General features: G+C 40.2%; 1 protein-coding gene across 4 annotated transcripts in view; it reads right to left on the bottom strand.

Moving 5' to 3' along the window:
* rasgrp4 (RAS guanyl releasing protein 4) overlaps nucleotides 1-14,890 on the bottom strand; it is a 51,158-nt gene extending 36,268 nt beyond the window's left edge. Inside the window, exons 1-4 of one of the 4 annotated variants that reach the window (XM_060923356.1) lie at nucleotides 14,287-14,372; nucleotides 13,670-13,809; nucleotides 2,417-2,592; nucleotides 425-530 (exon numbers count right to left, since the gene is read on the bottom strand). In XM_060923356.1, coding sequence (XP_060779339.1) covers nucleotides 425-530; nucleotides 2,417-2,592; nucleotides 13,670-13,767 — 380 coding nt within the window. In that variant the 5' untranslated portion in view covers nucleotides 13,768-13,809; nucleotides 14,287-14,372. Of the gene's footprint in view, nucleotides 1-424; nucleotides 531-2,416; nucleotides 2,593-13,669; nucleotides 13,810-14,286 lie in introns of all 4 variants that reach the window. The other 3 variants (XM_060923357.1, XM_060923358.1, XM_060923359.1) reach the window with 3 other exon arrangements.
* Nucleotides 14,891-16,954: the final 2,064 nt, after the last annotated feature.

The raw sequence follows: 16,954 nt of genomic DNA, 5'->3' as shown, positions 1-16,954 counted from the left end.
CTCCTTCCATTCTGCCATCAATTGACCGTGTTCAAATAATGCTGCTGAGAAATCATTGAACTTGATTTTATCCAGTCTATGCACGTGACGTGACCCTAGTGATTACTGATCAGCTGTCTCAGTGTCACCTGTGAAAAAATCAATCGTGTTTTAGAAAAGAAAAGAAAAAAACATCCATTTTCAAAGCTGCTTCATAGTAACGAGTAACGAGGACCTTGATAGAAATGTAGTGGAGTGAAAAGTACGATATTTGTCTTTCAAATGTAGTGAAGTTAAAGTAATAAGTTTCCAAAAAAAAAATACTCAAGTAAAGTATAGATACTCAAAAAGTGTACTTAAGCACAGTACTCAAGTAAATGTACTTTGTTACTGTCCACCTCTGGTTTTGGAAGAGAATAAACAGAGCCAGGTCAATAAAGGATATAGGGAGAGCAGTTTATGGGCGAACGTGTGTGATGGCACAACCCAGTTGTGCATCATCAGAGTCATATTGACCAGCTGCATGCCTCGGATTAACTTTCCTTCAGAGTCTGTCGCACACAAAGAAAGAAATTATCATAATTTTACAAGGGAAGACTCATGCAAGAAAGAGGAAGGGAACGCAAGACAGGATTTGTGTCAATAGCAAATCAAGACTAAGACATTCCCAGGATCTAAAAAACAGCAAACTAGATTTTTCTCTTTTCCAGACTTTTTTTTTCCAAGTCAAAGACACAAATGGGTTTTACATTTTAAATGAAAGATAAACACCATATAAGGCAAAACAGAAAAATAAGATGTTTATGCATATTAATAATTTTCTGCAAAGAGAGTGCAAAACCATCTTTCATGTCTCATCTCATCTCATTATCTCTAGCTGCTTTATCCTTCTACAGGGTCGCAGGCAAGCTGGAGCCTATCCCAGCTGACTACGGGCGAAAGGCGGGGTACACCCTGGACAAGTCGCCAGGTCATCACAGGGCTGACACATAGACACAGACAACCATTCACACTCACATTCACACCTACGGTCAATTTAGAGTCACCAGTTAACCTAACCTGCATGTCTTTGGACTGTGGGGGAAACCGGAGCACCCGGAGGAAACCCACGCGGACACGGGGAGAACATGCAAACTCCACACAGAAAGGCCCTTGCCGGCCCCGGGGCTCGAACCCAGGACCTTCTTGCTGTGAGGCGACAGCGCTAACCACTACACCACCGTGCCGCCATCTTTCATGTCTTTGTAACTTTTTCTCTTTTATAAGACCATCATCACTGTTACAAGAAAGATCTAATGAAAACAAGTAGAGAGGCAGGCTTCAGTCAAAATTAGATATTAGACTGGAACTAAAGGATGTGTATGTGAGTACAGAAGACAGCGATCAGTTCTGTTATGATGTCAGATACACATTGTTGTATGCTAGATGACAAAATAGTAAAAAGCCCTTCTATAGAGGACACTCGAATCTCAAATGTGATTTCTCAGAAGACGATTCGTTAACAGCAGCACTGACAACAGTTCTGGCTGCAAGGTTTTAAGTAATATGCATGTTATAATAGGTTTTATTCTATCCACATTCACTGGATATGAGCAATCGTGCGTGCTGATTGGCTACTCTACTACTAGGATATCAGCTCATATACCGTGAGTAGAAAAAAACAAAATGACTGAGCGTGTTGTTGAACCAACCGAGGATGAAATAAAAACTCTTCTCAAAAACAAAACCCCAAAAAGTACAAAAATGCAACAAAATATGGAATAAAAGTATTTGATGGTAAGAACATAGTATCTTTTTTATTTTTTTAAGAATTATTATTATTGCATTTTTCACAAATTGCGACTGTCATTTTGCCGGTTTGTTTACATTCGAGGAAGAAATGATTTTGTCAGACGTTTTGTCTAAAGTTTTTATTTGCTAAAAATAAAAATGCTCTGTTTCTCAAAATCCAGTGACTGTGGATAGAATAAAACAGTTATTCCACTCAATCTCATCGTACATTCTCATACTCAATGCTACGTGCCTCGTCAGCTATCAGCTCATGTACGACTTGATTTCGTGGAATTACTGTTAAATAGTTTCCATAGTAACAGCTAACTCAGGGGGATGTATGGTAGCTCCAGATAACCAGATTTTTTTTAAAGTGTGTAACCACTGATATGGTGAAGTGTTCTAGCAATTTTGAAAGGAGTCTCCAGTGTTAGCACTTTGTAACATTCAGAGGTAAAGCTGTCAACTGAAGTTTTCTGAAACAGGAACATCTTCAAGAATAACATTAGTAACATGCTAAGCTGCATTTTCTATCCTATTAACTTCAAGAGAGAAAAAAAGAGAGACTGACAGTTAGACAGTGAGCGTGAAAGTCATTATAGTAAACAGACATTTAGACACAGACTGAATATCATAATAGTCATTACAGATGGGTAGACACACTGACCGAAGCAGTGCAGGCATCGCTGAATGAGCTCATCTAGACTGGCAGCACGGGCACTCGCAGGTATGGTGGGGCTCTGCAGAACCCGGCTGATCTCATGAGGACTCGGACAGGTCATCCTCCTTTGCACCGGCCTCCTGGTCTTCTTCATGCTTCCTCCTTCCTGATGTGACTTCCTGCTATGAAGAGAGAGACAACAGTATTACAGTATTTATTTATTTAGAAAGAAACCTTTTACAGTTACTGTACATTACTTTTGCCATGCAATTCTATCCACCAAGGTAGAAAGAAACCAAGAGAGCATGCAAAGAGCATGCACTTTCCATTTTAGGTGTTCCAACAAGATGCTAGAAGGACAGTATTGCACTCACAACCTAAAATGATGTCTTTTAAGGTCACCCAAAACTCATTCCATGAGGTTTACCTTTATTGAATAACACATTGCTTGATGTGATGGTGTCACTAAATAAATAAATAAATAAATAAAAATTTGAGAGGGGGGCGGCACAGTGGTGTAGCGGTTAGCGCTGTCCCCTCACAGCAAGAAGGTCCGGGTTCGAGCCCCGTGGCCGGCGAGGGCCTTTCTGTGCGGAGTTTGCATGTTCTCCCCATGTCCGCATGGGTTTCCTCCGGGTGCTCCGGTTTCCCCCACAGTCCAAAGACATGCAGGTTAGGTTAACTGGTGACTCTAAATTGACCGTAGGTGTGAATGTGAGTGTGAATGGTTGTCTGTGTCTATGTGTCAGCCCTGTGATGACCTGGCGACTTGTCCAGGGTGTACCCCGCCTTTCGCCCGTAGTCAGCTGGGATAGGCTCCAGCTTGCCTGCAACCCTGTAGAAGGATAAAGCGGCTAGAGATAATGAGATGAGATGAGAGAAAATGTGAGAGGTACAGAAACAAACCAATGCTTCTGCAACTGTCAAGAAACCCATATTCTATGAATATGCAAATTAGAAATTCCCCAAACCATACATGCCCCACCCCCTTCCTCTGCAAAACCAGTATGACATCCTGAATTTGCATATTGGATCATGATTGGTGCTTATATTTTCTGACAAAATAACACTTGCCTGTCATGTGCTGAATACTATCTCCAATTTTTACAAATGTTCTGCTGCCCTTTATTTCTTTAAAAAAAAATGTGGTAAACCCACCCAGGAAGAAAGAGACCCCCCCCCCCCCCACTATGCTTTATATAGTTTTCAAATAATCATACAACACTAAATAAGAATGCTGAAGAGCTGCTGTGATGAATAATCAGGTGTGTGCTTAATAAAGACCTCATGAATAAAAAAGAAACAAAAAGAAACAACAACAACAATATCCATGACAACCAACAGAGAAGACCAATTGCTAATTTCCCAATAAGAATGGCAGGTGATACAAGGTGTACTTTTGTATCACGCTGCAAACCGAACTGTGCTCCATTTTTTGAGCTTGATTTAGGCTTTGTGTACCGCATTTCGTCTTTATGTTCTATTTGGATTATAAGGGGTTTTAACTCAACTGGAAAGGGTTTTAATTATTAAATATAAATGTTAGCATTATCTGGGAATTCTCCATCATTTGAGTTCATACTTGGTCTCAACTAGATATATGCATGCATGTGTTTGGGTTTGAGGTCAGGGTTCTGTGCAGGTCACTCGAGTTCTCCCACTTTAAACTTTGCAAACCATGTCTTCATGGACCTCGTTTTATGTGCCATGCTGGAACATGTTTAGGCCCCTGAGTTCCCGTAAAGGGAATTTGTAATTTGACAGCATACAAAGATATCCCTATACAATTGTGTACTTCCAACTATGTCGCAATAGTTTAGAAAAGGCCCACATATTGCTGTAATGGTCAGCTGTCAACAAAACTCTGGTTATGTAGTGTATAACCAATAATTTAGATCAGCATTATATATCGGGTATTTTCAAATAAACGTTACAGCTGCATTGCTATGAAGTCAGCAATGTAAGATTCGCCTCAAGGTATCCATTTCTCAGTAGCAAGCAAAATGTGAGGTGAAAACGCAAGCATACTTTTGGTATGTATATCAACCAAAGAAAACTGTGCTGACCTGTGCAACTGAAATATGCAAGCTCTGTTGCAGGGCCTCAACTATCTGATTATTGTGGCTTCAACTTCTGATCTACGTCCTGTGCTCAAAGAGATTGCATTGCATGTGTATGTGCATGTGTATGTGCATGTGCACATGTAGTCAGCTTAAAAAGGTTAATTATTGCAACTTATTCTTGCAAGGTTAAAAAAAAAGTTTAATTATTGCAACTGGTGTAAAAGTTGGTGTACTGATAAAGAGAACGTCATAAGTGTTGATGGAAAAAGACTGTAAGAAGTATGCATATATTCTCTCCATTTATTTCTGAAATAGTGCCCAACAGATTGCAAGGTCATTCTGGACATTCTGCAGCAGCTAGGGTACATTCCTATTGTCTCAAATGGTCCCCTAGTCCCTAGCACCTACAATTGATGAGGTCATTATTGTGATTCTGCACCAGCTAGATGTCTAACTGGTACCCTAGTGACTAGAACCTATAAATCGCAAGCGTACATTTATCGTGTCTCAAATGGTGCTCTAGTCTCTATTCCTTACAGACTGCACAGTCATTATGGGGATACTGCTCTAGCTAGGTTACATCTCTACCTACAGGTGGCAAAGTCATTGCTAGGATTCTGCACCAGCTAGGTGTCATAAGTGTCATAAACCGCATCCTAGTCTCTATACCCTAGATATTTCAAGGTCATTCTGCTCCAGCTAGGTTCTTCTTCGTCCCATAGCCAGCATTTTAAACTTGGCAGAACCCATCCCTCTCCAAGCTTGATCAATGGACAATTCAGAGTAGCCAGTCACCATGTATTTGGACTGTGAGGGGAAACCGGAGCTCCTGGAGGAAACCCAAGCAGATACGGGGAGAACATGCAAACTCCACACAGAAAGGCCCCCGTCGGCCACTGGGCTCGAACCCAGAACCTTCTTGTTGTGAGGTGACAGTGCTAACCACTACACTACCGTGCCGCCCAGCTAGGTTACATTCCTATTATTCTAAACGACACCCTAGTCCCTATTACTTGTAACAAACAATGCCATTATTGGGGTCCTGCACCAACTAGGGTACATTCTTAGTGTACCAAATTGTTAACTAATTCTTATTACCTACAGATGGCAACATCATTTCTAGGATTGTTAATACAGTATCACCCTAGCCCCTTTTACCTACAAGCTGAGAGGTCAACATTGGTAGTCCTTTCGTACCAGCTAGGGCACATTTCAAATGCTGCCATATTTCCTGCAAATGGCAAGGCACTAGATACAAAGATGTGACCGCAAAATGACAAGAGTGCACTGCATATCAAACTTAAAAATAATTTGTATCCAGGTATAGAAATGAAATGACTTACACTGATCAACCATAACATTAAAGCCACTGATGGGTGAAGGGAATAAGATTGATTATCTCATTACATTGGCACCTGTCAAGGTGTAGGAACAGGCAGATTTCAAAGTTGATGTGTTCAAAGCAGGAAAAATGGGCAAGCAAAAGGATCTGAGAAACTTTGACAAGTACCAAATTGTGATGGCTAGATGACTGGGTCTGAGCATCTCCAAAATTGCATGTCTTGTGGGGTGTTCCTGGTATGCAATGGTTTGTACCTACCAAAAATGGTCCAAGGAAGGGCAGCCAGTGAACCGGCTAGCCCGTCTGGTCCGACCCAACAGAAGAGCTACTGTAGCACAAATCGCTAATAAAGTTAATGTTGGCTATGATAGAAAGGTGTCAGAACACACAATGCATCAGAGCTTGCTGCCTATGGGACTGCATAACCGCAGACCAGTCAAAGTGCTTATGCTGATCCCTATCCACTGCACCTATAAAAGCACCTAAAATTTGAGCATCAGAACTGGATCATGGAGCAATGGAAAAAGGTGGCCTGGTTTGATGAATCACATTTTCTTTTCCATCATGTGGATGACCGGGTGCATGTGTCACTTACTTGGGGAAGAGATGGTACCAGGATGCACTATGGGAAGAAGCCAAACGGGTGGAGGCAGTGTGATGCTCTGGGCAATGTTCTGCTGGGAAACTGTGGGTCTTGACATTCATGTAGATGTTACTTTAACACGTACCACCTACATTGTTGCACACCAAGTACTTCCAATGGTACTGGCCTCTTACAGCAGGATAATGCACCCTGCCATACTGCAAAAAGTGTTCAGGAATGATTTGAGGAACATGACAAGGTGTTGTCTTGACATCCAAATCCCCCAGATCTTAATCCAATTGAACAAAGTGTGGGATGTGCTGGACAAACAAGTCTGGTCCTTGGAGGCCTCACTGTGCAACTCACAGGACTTAAAGGATCTGCTGCTAAGGTCTTGGTGCTGGATACCACAGCACACCTTCAGATATCTTGTGGAGTCCGTGCCTCGATGGGTTGGAGCTGTTTTTGCAGCATGACAGGGATCTACACTATGTTAGATGGTGTTAATGCTATGGTTAATCGGTGTATTATCACACTATCTAGTGTCACCCAGATGAGGAGGGGTTTCCTTTTGAGTCTGGTTCCTCTCAAGGTTTCTTCCTCTTATTACCTCTTATTACCCTTACCACCATCACCTCTGGTTTGCTTTAGGAATAAATTTAGATTGAAATGTATTTTTCTGAATTTCTGTAAAGCTGCTTTGAGACATTGTCCATTGTTAAAAGTGCTAAGCAAGTACGATTTAATCAAACTGAATAATAACTGAATGTTTGCTGGTGCTCTTTTGATCAACTCACGTTGCTGTTCCACTTTTATGATATGAGAGATATTAGCAGTTAAACTCTGGAAACACAGTTGAAATTGTAGTCCAGATGAAACACAGAGGCAGAGATTCAGTAAGCATGTACGACCATGTACCAGCATATGTGTGTGTGTGTGTGTGTGTGTTCACCAGCATGGCATGTGTGTTGATGTTTATGGAGTGAATTGGTTCCTGTCTTTGCCCTGATCATATCTATACTACTGTTTTGGTCATAGCAGTGGACTGTTTGGTGTTGTTGCGCCTGTGTCATCACCTGCCTCATATTTGCAGTCTGTTATATTTGTTGTGACTAAAACATTTGCCCTTTGTGTTAAAATGTGACAATGTTCTCGCTCTACACTTGACCTCTGACGTCCCTTACTGCTGCCAACTAGAAAATGCACAACTGTATGTCATGTAATACTTTGCTTCTTATGTATACAGTCATTATGTCAAGTCAAGGCGGCATGGTGGTGTAGTGGTTAGCACTGTCGCCTCACAGCAAGAACAGCAAGAAGGTCCGGGTTCGAGCCCCGTGGCCGGCGAGGGCCTTTCTGTGCTGAGTTTGCATGTTCTCCCCGTGTCCACGTGGGTTTTCTCCGGGTGCTCCAGTTTACCCCACAGTCCAAAGACATGCAGGTTAGGTTAACTGGTGACTTGAAATTGACCGTAGGTGTGAGTGTGAATGGTTGTCTGTGTCTATGTGTCAGCCCTGTGATGACCTGGCGACTTGTCCAGGGTGTACCCCGCCTTTCGCCCGTAGTCAGCTGGGATAGGCTCCAGCTTGCCTGCGAGCGCTTTTAACAATAAACATTGTCGCAAAGCAGCTTTACAGAATTTGAATGGCTTAAAACATGAGCTAATTTTATCCCTAATCTATCCTCAATGAGTATGCCTGTGGCGACAGTAGCAAGGAAAAACTCCCTCAGCCGACATGAGGAAGAAACCTCGAGAGGAACCAGACTCAAAAGGGAACCCATCCTCATTTGGGCAACAACAGACAACATGACTATAACAGTAACAGTCCTAACATAAAGTCAGCTTCGTTGATGCTATAAACCCCCCACCGATGGAAACCTGAGTGCAAAACCGTTCACAACAACCGCAGTCCCAAAGTCAGCAAGTCAACTGCAGTCCTAAAGTCAGCAAGTCAACTGCAGTCCCCAGCCACAAAAGCACCACTGTACGTAAGAGTCCAGAGCGTCCTCCAGGCGCAACCCCCAACTGTCTACATGGGGCCATCCTCCACAGGAGCGATGCGATGAGACTCCAACCAGACATTATGTGTGTGCAGTATAGTTGCCAGGTATTTCACAAAAGCTTGAAGTTTTAAATACACAACAAACAGTCTTTGTATGTAGTTGATTATTAATCCGCCTGTAGTTTGCTACTGACACAGACACAGAACATGATACACTACAGTATGTAATGATACACTATGTATCCATCTCACATAAACCTTAGAATCATTAATATTAATCCTCTGAATTGGTTTTATGTTTTACACTTCGACACACAGTCTATTCACTACATATGCTCACTACATAAGATACACATAATGTCACTAGAGACCCACTTGCACTATATGACCCATAGGATGCACTTAAGCTGTAATTACATGTAGAAAAATGCATGCAATAGCACACATGCAGGATTCATTTTTAATATTTGAGAAATCATATTTAAAAAAAAAAGAATAACATATGCCTGAAATGACAAGCATTATTTATTATTGGATTCCTTTTTCTACGTTATGTGAGTTATCATGCGAGTCATTTTGCAAAAGTGTCGACTTCAGTTAAAGAAACGTTGTGGTAAGAATATCATACGTTTGAACCTTGAATCAGGTCAAATGTGTACAGCTTGTGATTTCTTGCAAACATCATTATTGTTCTATAATGCACTTTTAATTCACTGTAATTGTTTTGGTTGCTGATATTTAGCTCAATTTTACATTTCTTAGGTGACCTGGCATGCATTAAAATAATAGCCAACTCTTTTTATTTTAAATTGAACTCATTCAAATATGCAGTGTATTCACTACATATGCTCACTACATAGGATAAACATTGAACAGTTATTCCACAAAATCGAGTCGTACATGAGCTGACAGCCGATGAGGCCCGTAGCGCCGAGTCGGCTATAAACCATGTATGACGAGATTGAGTGAAATAGCTGTTTTATTATATCCACATTCACTGGATTTTGAGAAACAGAGCTTTTTTATTTTTCTTTTTTGCAAATTCGATAAAGAAACGCTTTTTACAAAACGTCCGACAAAATCATTCCCACTTAGAATGTGAACAAACCGGCGAAATGACAGTTGCAATTTGTGAAAAATGCTATAATAATAATAATAGTTCTTGAAAAATAAAAAAAGATATGTTAAAAAAGATATGATATTACCATCAAATATATATATATATATATATATATATATATATATATATATATATATATATATTTTGCTTTTTTATTTTTTGGGTTTCGTTTTCATGTAGAGTTTTTATTTCATCCTTGGTTGGTTCATCAACACACTCTGCTATTTTGTTTTTCTCTACTCACGGTATATGAGCTGATATCCAAGTAGTAGAGTAGCCAATCAGAGAGCGTGATTGCTCATATCCAGTGAATGTGGATGGAATAAAATGTAGTGTCTTGTGACATGGAATACATCATGAAAACAAATTGCAATGTGCATTCCAATTTTTCTCTCTCTCTTTAGTTAACTCCTTCAAACATGCTATCTATTCAGGACCTTACATATTGTATGCTAACTACACAGGATATACATCATTTAAATGTCAGGTGAGCATGAAAACAAATCGACAACTTCTCTTTAGTCTTAACCCCTTTTGAACAGTCTGTTTAATACATATGTTCATGAAACATGTGCAACGAGAATCGTCCAGTCACAGGAGTACTGGTGAATAATTGGATTCTGATTCAGTAGTCACGCACTGAGGCGCTTTTTGTTTGTGTGCCACAGCAGGTAGAAAAGATAAAGGCTTCTCTAAAAAGAGTAACATGCATAAGTGTGGTCAGGCTCCATGGCTGAACTGACGACACAAACAGGAAGTTAGCTGCATGCATAGAGAAGTGAGGACAAGTTCTTAGAATGACCAACCCCTCTCTCTCTCTCTCTCTCTCTCTCTCTCTCTCTCTCATCCAGTAGCACTTGCTCATTTTCAATTCTCTTCTTGTCACTGCTTAGACTCTCACATCCTAAAACTTTCAGCAGAACATACATATATACACACACACACACACACACACACACATACATATATATATATATATATATGCACATGCGCACACACGCTTTTAAGGCAACGTTTTAATCAGTCAACTGTTAAGAGTGAACGAGACTATGTATTTACTTTTCATAAGCATGTTTATCAGTGTTGACTCAAAAGAGGCACACGCCTCATTCCACTATTCTTTCCTCGTTACTTTCTCTTCATCCTAAAGCAGATAAGTTCCATGCAAAATACTCCATTTCACATTTCTGTCCCTTGTTTGCATAAGTCAAACAGTGCACACTCAGACACACACACACATTACAGGTAAGAAGACCCCCATTGTAGTTACTGATCACACACACACTTCATAATGCACTCCGAATATGCAAACGTGTTTGTAGGATGGTAACGTGTAGGTAAAAGCTGTAGGGCTTTTCAGAAGCCGGCTATGTGTTTCCAGAAAGCCCCGAGGGTGCTGTGCATGATTTGATCAGGCTGCCATATTTGATATCACAGCATTTTGTGTGGCATGCATGTCTTTCAGCCTTATACAGCACCTACTCATTCTCACACACTTTCTCTTCCTCTCCTTCAGCACCCCTGCTCTATTCAGGTCATTCAGAAAACAACTTCTCCTTTTTCTTTGGAAATCCCCCCCACAACACTCCCTTCTCCTCTTCCCTGACACAGAAGCGAGTATTTTGCTCCCAGTTCCTGGCTGCAGCTCTGGCAACATCCCCTCAAACACTCACAAACACACGCACACACACGGGAGTCAGGAGCCCTTTTCTCCCAGTAACTGATGCTAGACTCATTTGAAATGAGGAGGCCCATTTGATTCATTAGAATTAACACACACACACAGACCATGCATTACAATCTGTAATAATAATAATAATAATAATAATAATAATAAGTATTAGTATTATTAATTTGCACAACTTCTTGTTTAAGTGCAAAACAAAACTAAATGCACCGAAGAACACAACTTATTTGCGTCAAAATATCTCCAAATTGTCAGACCATCAAAGACCAGTCTTGCTTCACATAACTGCATTGATTAAAACCATGGGTCAGATACTCCCTATTAACCCCCATAGATCTCTCAAGCACCAATAGGGTGTGTGTGATTTTTTTATGTAGTCATTTAATTATCAAATAATTTGATTTCTTAATAATTTAACATTCAGCGTTATATTTATAATTGAGTTCTCGTCCTCATTAGTCTATATGACCAATCGCTTGAATAATAATTAATTGAGCATTCATTCATTCACTTTCTATACCGCTTATCCTTTGCAGGTCGCAGCTGAGCTGGAGCCAATCCTAGCTGACTATGAGCGAGAGGCGGGGTGCACCCTGGACAGATCGTCAGTCTGTCACAGGGCTAATTTAACTTGCTCAATGGAAAGTTCAGGAATAAAAAACCCTATGGCTCTGATAAATAGATGAAATGTTATTGTACGTATTTAAATAGTGTTCATGAAATCAAGCCGTGCTGAAAGGGTCTGAGAAATTGATTTTAAATATGAAGAGTTGAAGAAACCCTGGATTAAAGTTTCCAGAAACACATTATGTTATGTTATATGTTATGTTATGTTATGTTATGTTATGTTATGTTATGTTATGTTATGTTATGTTATCAGCCATAGTCAAGAATATAAATTAATACTGCAAATGCATCTACATAACGTATCTCAACAAACTGTAAATGTGCCAGTGGGTTAAGCTACATGTCAATCTTGATCTTGACCCTGTTCCTAAGAGTGCCATATATTTATAATATAATTAATAGTTATTCTAATAGTTAATAATAACTAATAGATGACTAACAGTTATTTGGCTATAAGCCATGTATGACAAGATTGAGTGAAATAACTGTTTTATTATATGCACATTCACTGGATTTTGAGAAACAGGGCATTTTTATTTTGACTTTTTTGCAAATTCAATAAATAAAAACTTTATACAAAACACCGACAAAATTATTTCCACTTAGAATATAAACAAACTGGTGAAATGACAGGAGCAATTTGTGAAAAATGCTGTAATAACGATTCTTAAAAAAAAAAGATACGTTCTTACCATCAAATACTTTCATTTCATATTTTGTTGCTTTTTTTTTCCTTTTAGGGTTTTGTTTTCGAGTAGAGTTTTTATTTCGTCCATGATTGGTTTAGCAACACGCTCCGCCATTTTGTTTTTCTCTACTCATGGTATATGAGCTGATATCCTAGTAGTAGAGTAGCCAATCAGAGTGCACGATTGCTCATATCCAGTGAATGTGGATAGAATAATTTTATATATATATATATATATATATATATATATATATATATATATATATATATATATATAAAATTAACTTGTTCACTTGCTTTGGCCTTATAGCCGAGTTCATTTTGCCTGAAGCTGTCACAGGCTTCCACAAAACATTAGGTACACTTCCTCTATTCCAGTTTTTAAGTCAAGCCTTGATTGACACTGCTTTAATTTTTATATTTTAAAACATGACAGACCTGATTGTATCAAGCCTACTGTATACTGTGTACTTATGTGAATTATATTTAATACAATGGCATTATTTTCAAAATATTCTTTACAATTAAACTTAAAATGTTCTTCTTTACTTATCCATTTACTTCCACACTTCTAGTATGCACACACAATCCACAGACAAACACGATAAACTAAATTCATGCCCAAATCTCTATCATTAAGCAGCTTTCAATGAAACAATCAGTGCAATTATCACAAATTATCTCCCTTCACAAAATCAGGCTGATTAAGCTCTTAATATGGAAACATATTAAAAAAACGCACCCTGAAAAATATTCTGTACAAAAACAAACAATGCTAACATGAATTAATACAGTAATAAATGTTCGAATATATGTATCCCAAAATATTAGCTATTAAAAGAAAGAAAATGTGCTATTTTGTATACGAATGATCATCATGACTTATTTGTTTATATCGCAAAACATGTGACAGCACTTCCTAAGTAGTGCTCTGAGTGGCTGATGCTGATAATATCATGTATCTAGGAGCGCAATGACTGTCATTTCCCAGCAATCAGATAAAAGCACAAAGATTGCGTTAAAAAAAAGACACATGATGACTGAAACTTTATCATAGCAAATGCTGAAGTTTCTGATGTTTGGTGCCGTTTCTTTCTGAATAAGATTTCGAAGTAAATTCAGCCACGGATGGCTTGCACCACTCACTGTGAGGAGGTGTTGCTGGAGCCGTTCTGCTGTGTCCAGTGCGTGACGCAGAACGATGCCTTCTTCCTCACTTTGCGAAGATCTTCGCGAAACGACATCGCCTGGATCTCAAAGTCGAGCCCTAGGGCAGGAGTCTCTATCTGCAGCAGATGACGGCAGCGAAATTTAAAGTTCAAAAGCAAGCGACTCTGATGTGAAATCCCCTCTTGACAGATCGGAGATAACAAAGTTGATGATTTAACACAAAAGTGTCAGATATGTAAATCCACACGTCCATCGTCTTTCAAAAAGTGCTAAAGAGGGCAAAACTAACTTTAAAGTCAAATGTCGAGAATTTTTTTTCTAGTTTTATGTCTGTGTGTGTATGTGTCTAATGGGGGATTGAGAACTGAGCTGCAAATTCTAAAGAATGCAAAGGGAAGCCACAGCTTTGTCGGGTAACCACAATTATCGTGCCTCTTTGCAGTGCACTGCAGAGACAGCTCTAACGGACCTCGCAAAAACACACCACACAGAAAAAGGCAATGCAGCCAAACCCTATTTGCGCTGACACATAACCTGGAGACACATAACCTAACATCTGTAAGAAATGAGAAAGTAGGGAAGGCCCCTGTTACCTCTTGGTTTCTTTTCGAATCATGGCATAAGGATGATCTTCTCCCTTCTGAACTCCTGCGCTGATTCTCTGGATGCGTAAGAGCATCTGTTCACAAGTCGAGGGCCCCTACTTTTCCATGAGGCTCTGCTGTAGATCAGTTGACTGTGTCACACTGTGTTGATACCCACAACAGAGACGCTGAAGGCTGAAGCCAACCTCTCTCTCTCTCTCTCTCTCTCTCTCTCTCTCTCTCTCTCTCTCTCTCTTTGCCTGAGAGGATCGTCTCGGTCCTGTTCACCAGACCTGTACACTAGCACCTGCAAGATCTCGTTCTTGCTCTCTCTACCACACCTCTACCTAATTGAGTAAACAGCAGTACAAAAACAAACCAGCCGACCACAAGAAAAAGAAGAAGAAGAGAAGAAGAGAAAAACGCCCACTCGATTGACTACAAGTTCAGACTGGTGAAAGACTGTCAGTGAAATAAAGTGTGTCAAGAAAGGAATCTTACAAAATCTTACAAAAAAGCAGCAAGCCAAAACTGGTCAATACGCACAAGTCCCTATTTCAAACACAAGCACTGGGTCTGAGAGATACTAAGGGAACTGTCATGCCCGTGAGTATGTGTGTGTGATTGTGTGTGTATGTGCGTTTTAATGTGTGAAAGAGGGAGGGCACTACTGCTAAAGACAAAGCAAGAGGGTGACTAGAGAGCTCTTGTGAAACACGGCAGTGTGAGCAATGTGAATTAAACATAATTGTAAGAGACAAACAGAAGTGGCTCGTGAAGGGGAGAGGGTACAAAAAAAAGAGAAAGCAATCAGAACTCCATGAGTGTTAGCATATCTACTGACATATTACACGAGTGAGTCATGGGCTGTTTTTTTTCCTCGTCCTCATCTTGAGGGTACAGGTAGACCAGTCTAAAATCAGCTTCTGAAGAAACCATGGTTTGCTTTCCTTTGCTTGTTTAGCCAGTGCTTTCTGTCTCCTGCGTTTCACAGGCTACACTTCGCTCCCTTTCACTCCACCTGACCTCTTTTTTAGCCTCTTTATCTATCAGTTCTGTTCTAACACTGAGCCAGTGTGTCTTGGCCATGTGCAGCTGGATGATGGACTGAAAGACAGCCTTGTTTGGAGCCGAGGTCACAGGAGCTGATAGGAAAGCTTAATGTGTCCATGCACGTGAATGCTGTGGGAACCTGAGTGTTTGCATGTGTGTGTGTGTGTTTGCACACAGGTGGGACACCCAGCCGGATTGGTGTGAAGACACTCCGCATGTCAATTCCATATAAATGCGCCTTTTCTTTTCACAGATCTGCTTGGTTCACAGCTTTGTCCCGCTCACTCAGATACAACATCCTAATTTTAACCAGATAACCATATAAAATCTATCTCTAGCAATCATTTCTGTTTAATTCCCAGATAAAATGATTGACATGCATCTATAAAACATGATAACCAAACCAAACTCAATAAACATGAATAAGAATTCGAACTGCTATGAAGTCACTCTTGAGTTATTGGTGACAATTCATACTAATCATTTTTGATTTATACTGGATAGTCACACTTGCCCTTGTTCACTTTTATACCAATACAAAGTCACAAGAAAAAAACACAACGGTAGCAACACGCTAAACCTTAATTTTTTATCTTCATGCTGTATCTCTTTATTAAAAACAAAACCCTGAGGTGTATAAATTGTTACAAATTTAGCAGTCTGAAACTACACCAAGACAGAAGATGCCAAATGTTGTTAACCGCGAGCTGGCCTAGTGGTTAGCATGCCTGCCTCTTGATCAAGACCTTGTGAGTTCTACTCACGGTTGTGTCATACCAAAGACCATCATAAAAATGGTACCTATTGCTGTCTGGCAAGGCACACTGCAGTACACATGTGAGTGGGGAGTCAAACTCGCAGTTACCAAAGGACTAGCCCCCCACTATAACACTAGCTGTATAGGCAAGAGGCTGAGGGCTATGGAAAATGAAGATCGGTGTTGCCTGATTACATGATGTGGGAAGGACTTTAAACTTTTAGTACCGTAGTTGAGTTTTAAGAAGTGGCTTTTCATGCCATTGATTAGTTACTGTGATTAAACCAAATGAGGTTTTTCTTCCACCAAATGCTTTAGCAGTTAATTAATTTGCGCTAGCATTGCTGGCTACCAGCATTGCTATGCAAATTGTTATGCTCACTCAAGATCTTTCTACTTTGTTCTTCTTATTATTCTCCTAATGTTTTTTAGGACTTTATTTCTCCCTCAGTTTTCAACCAATCATCACCAAATTTTACAAGAAGAATACCTCTGGGCTGAATTATGTTGGTATGACTTTTGGTGTGGGCAGCATGGTGGTGTAGTGGTTAGCACTGTTGCCTCACAGCAAGAAGGTCCTGAGTTTGAGCCCAGTGGCCTGCGAGGGACTTTCTGTGTGGAGTTTGCATGTTCTCCCTGTGTCTGTGTGGGTTTCCTCCGGGTGCTCTGGTTTCCCCCACAGTCCAAAGACATGCAGGTTAGGTTAACCGGTGACTCTAAATTGACCGTAGGTGTGAATGTGAGTGTGAATGGTTGTCTGTGTCTATGTGTCAGCCCTGTGATAACCTGGTGACTTGTCCAGGGTGTACCCTGCCTCTCGCCCGTAGTCAGCTGGGATAGGCTCCAGCTTGCCTGTGACCCTGTAGA

Source organism: Neoarius graeffei, chromosome 6 (assembly GCF_027579695.1).
Source record: "Neoarius graeffei isolate fNeoGra1 chromosome 6, fNeoGra1.pri, whole genome shotgun sequence".
NCBI lineage: Eukaryota > Metazoa > Chordata > Actinopteri > Siluriformes > Ariidae > Neoarius > Neoarius graeffei.
This window is presented reverse-complemented; position numbering and strand designations above follow the sequence as displayed.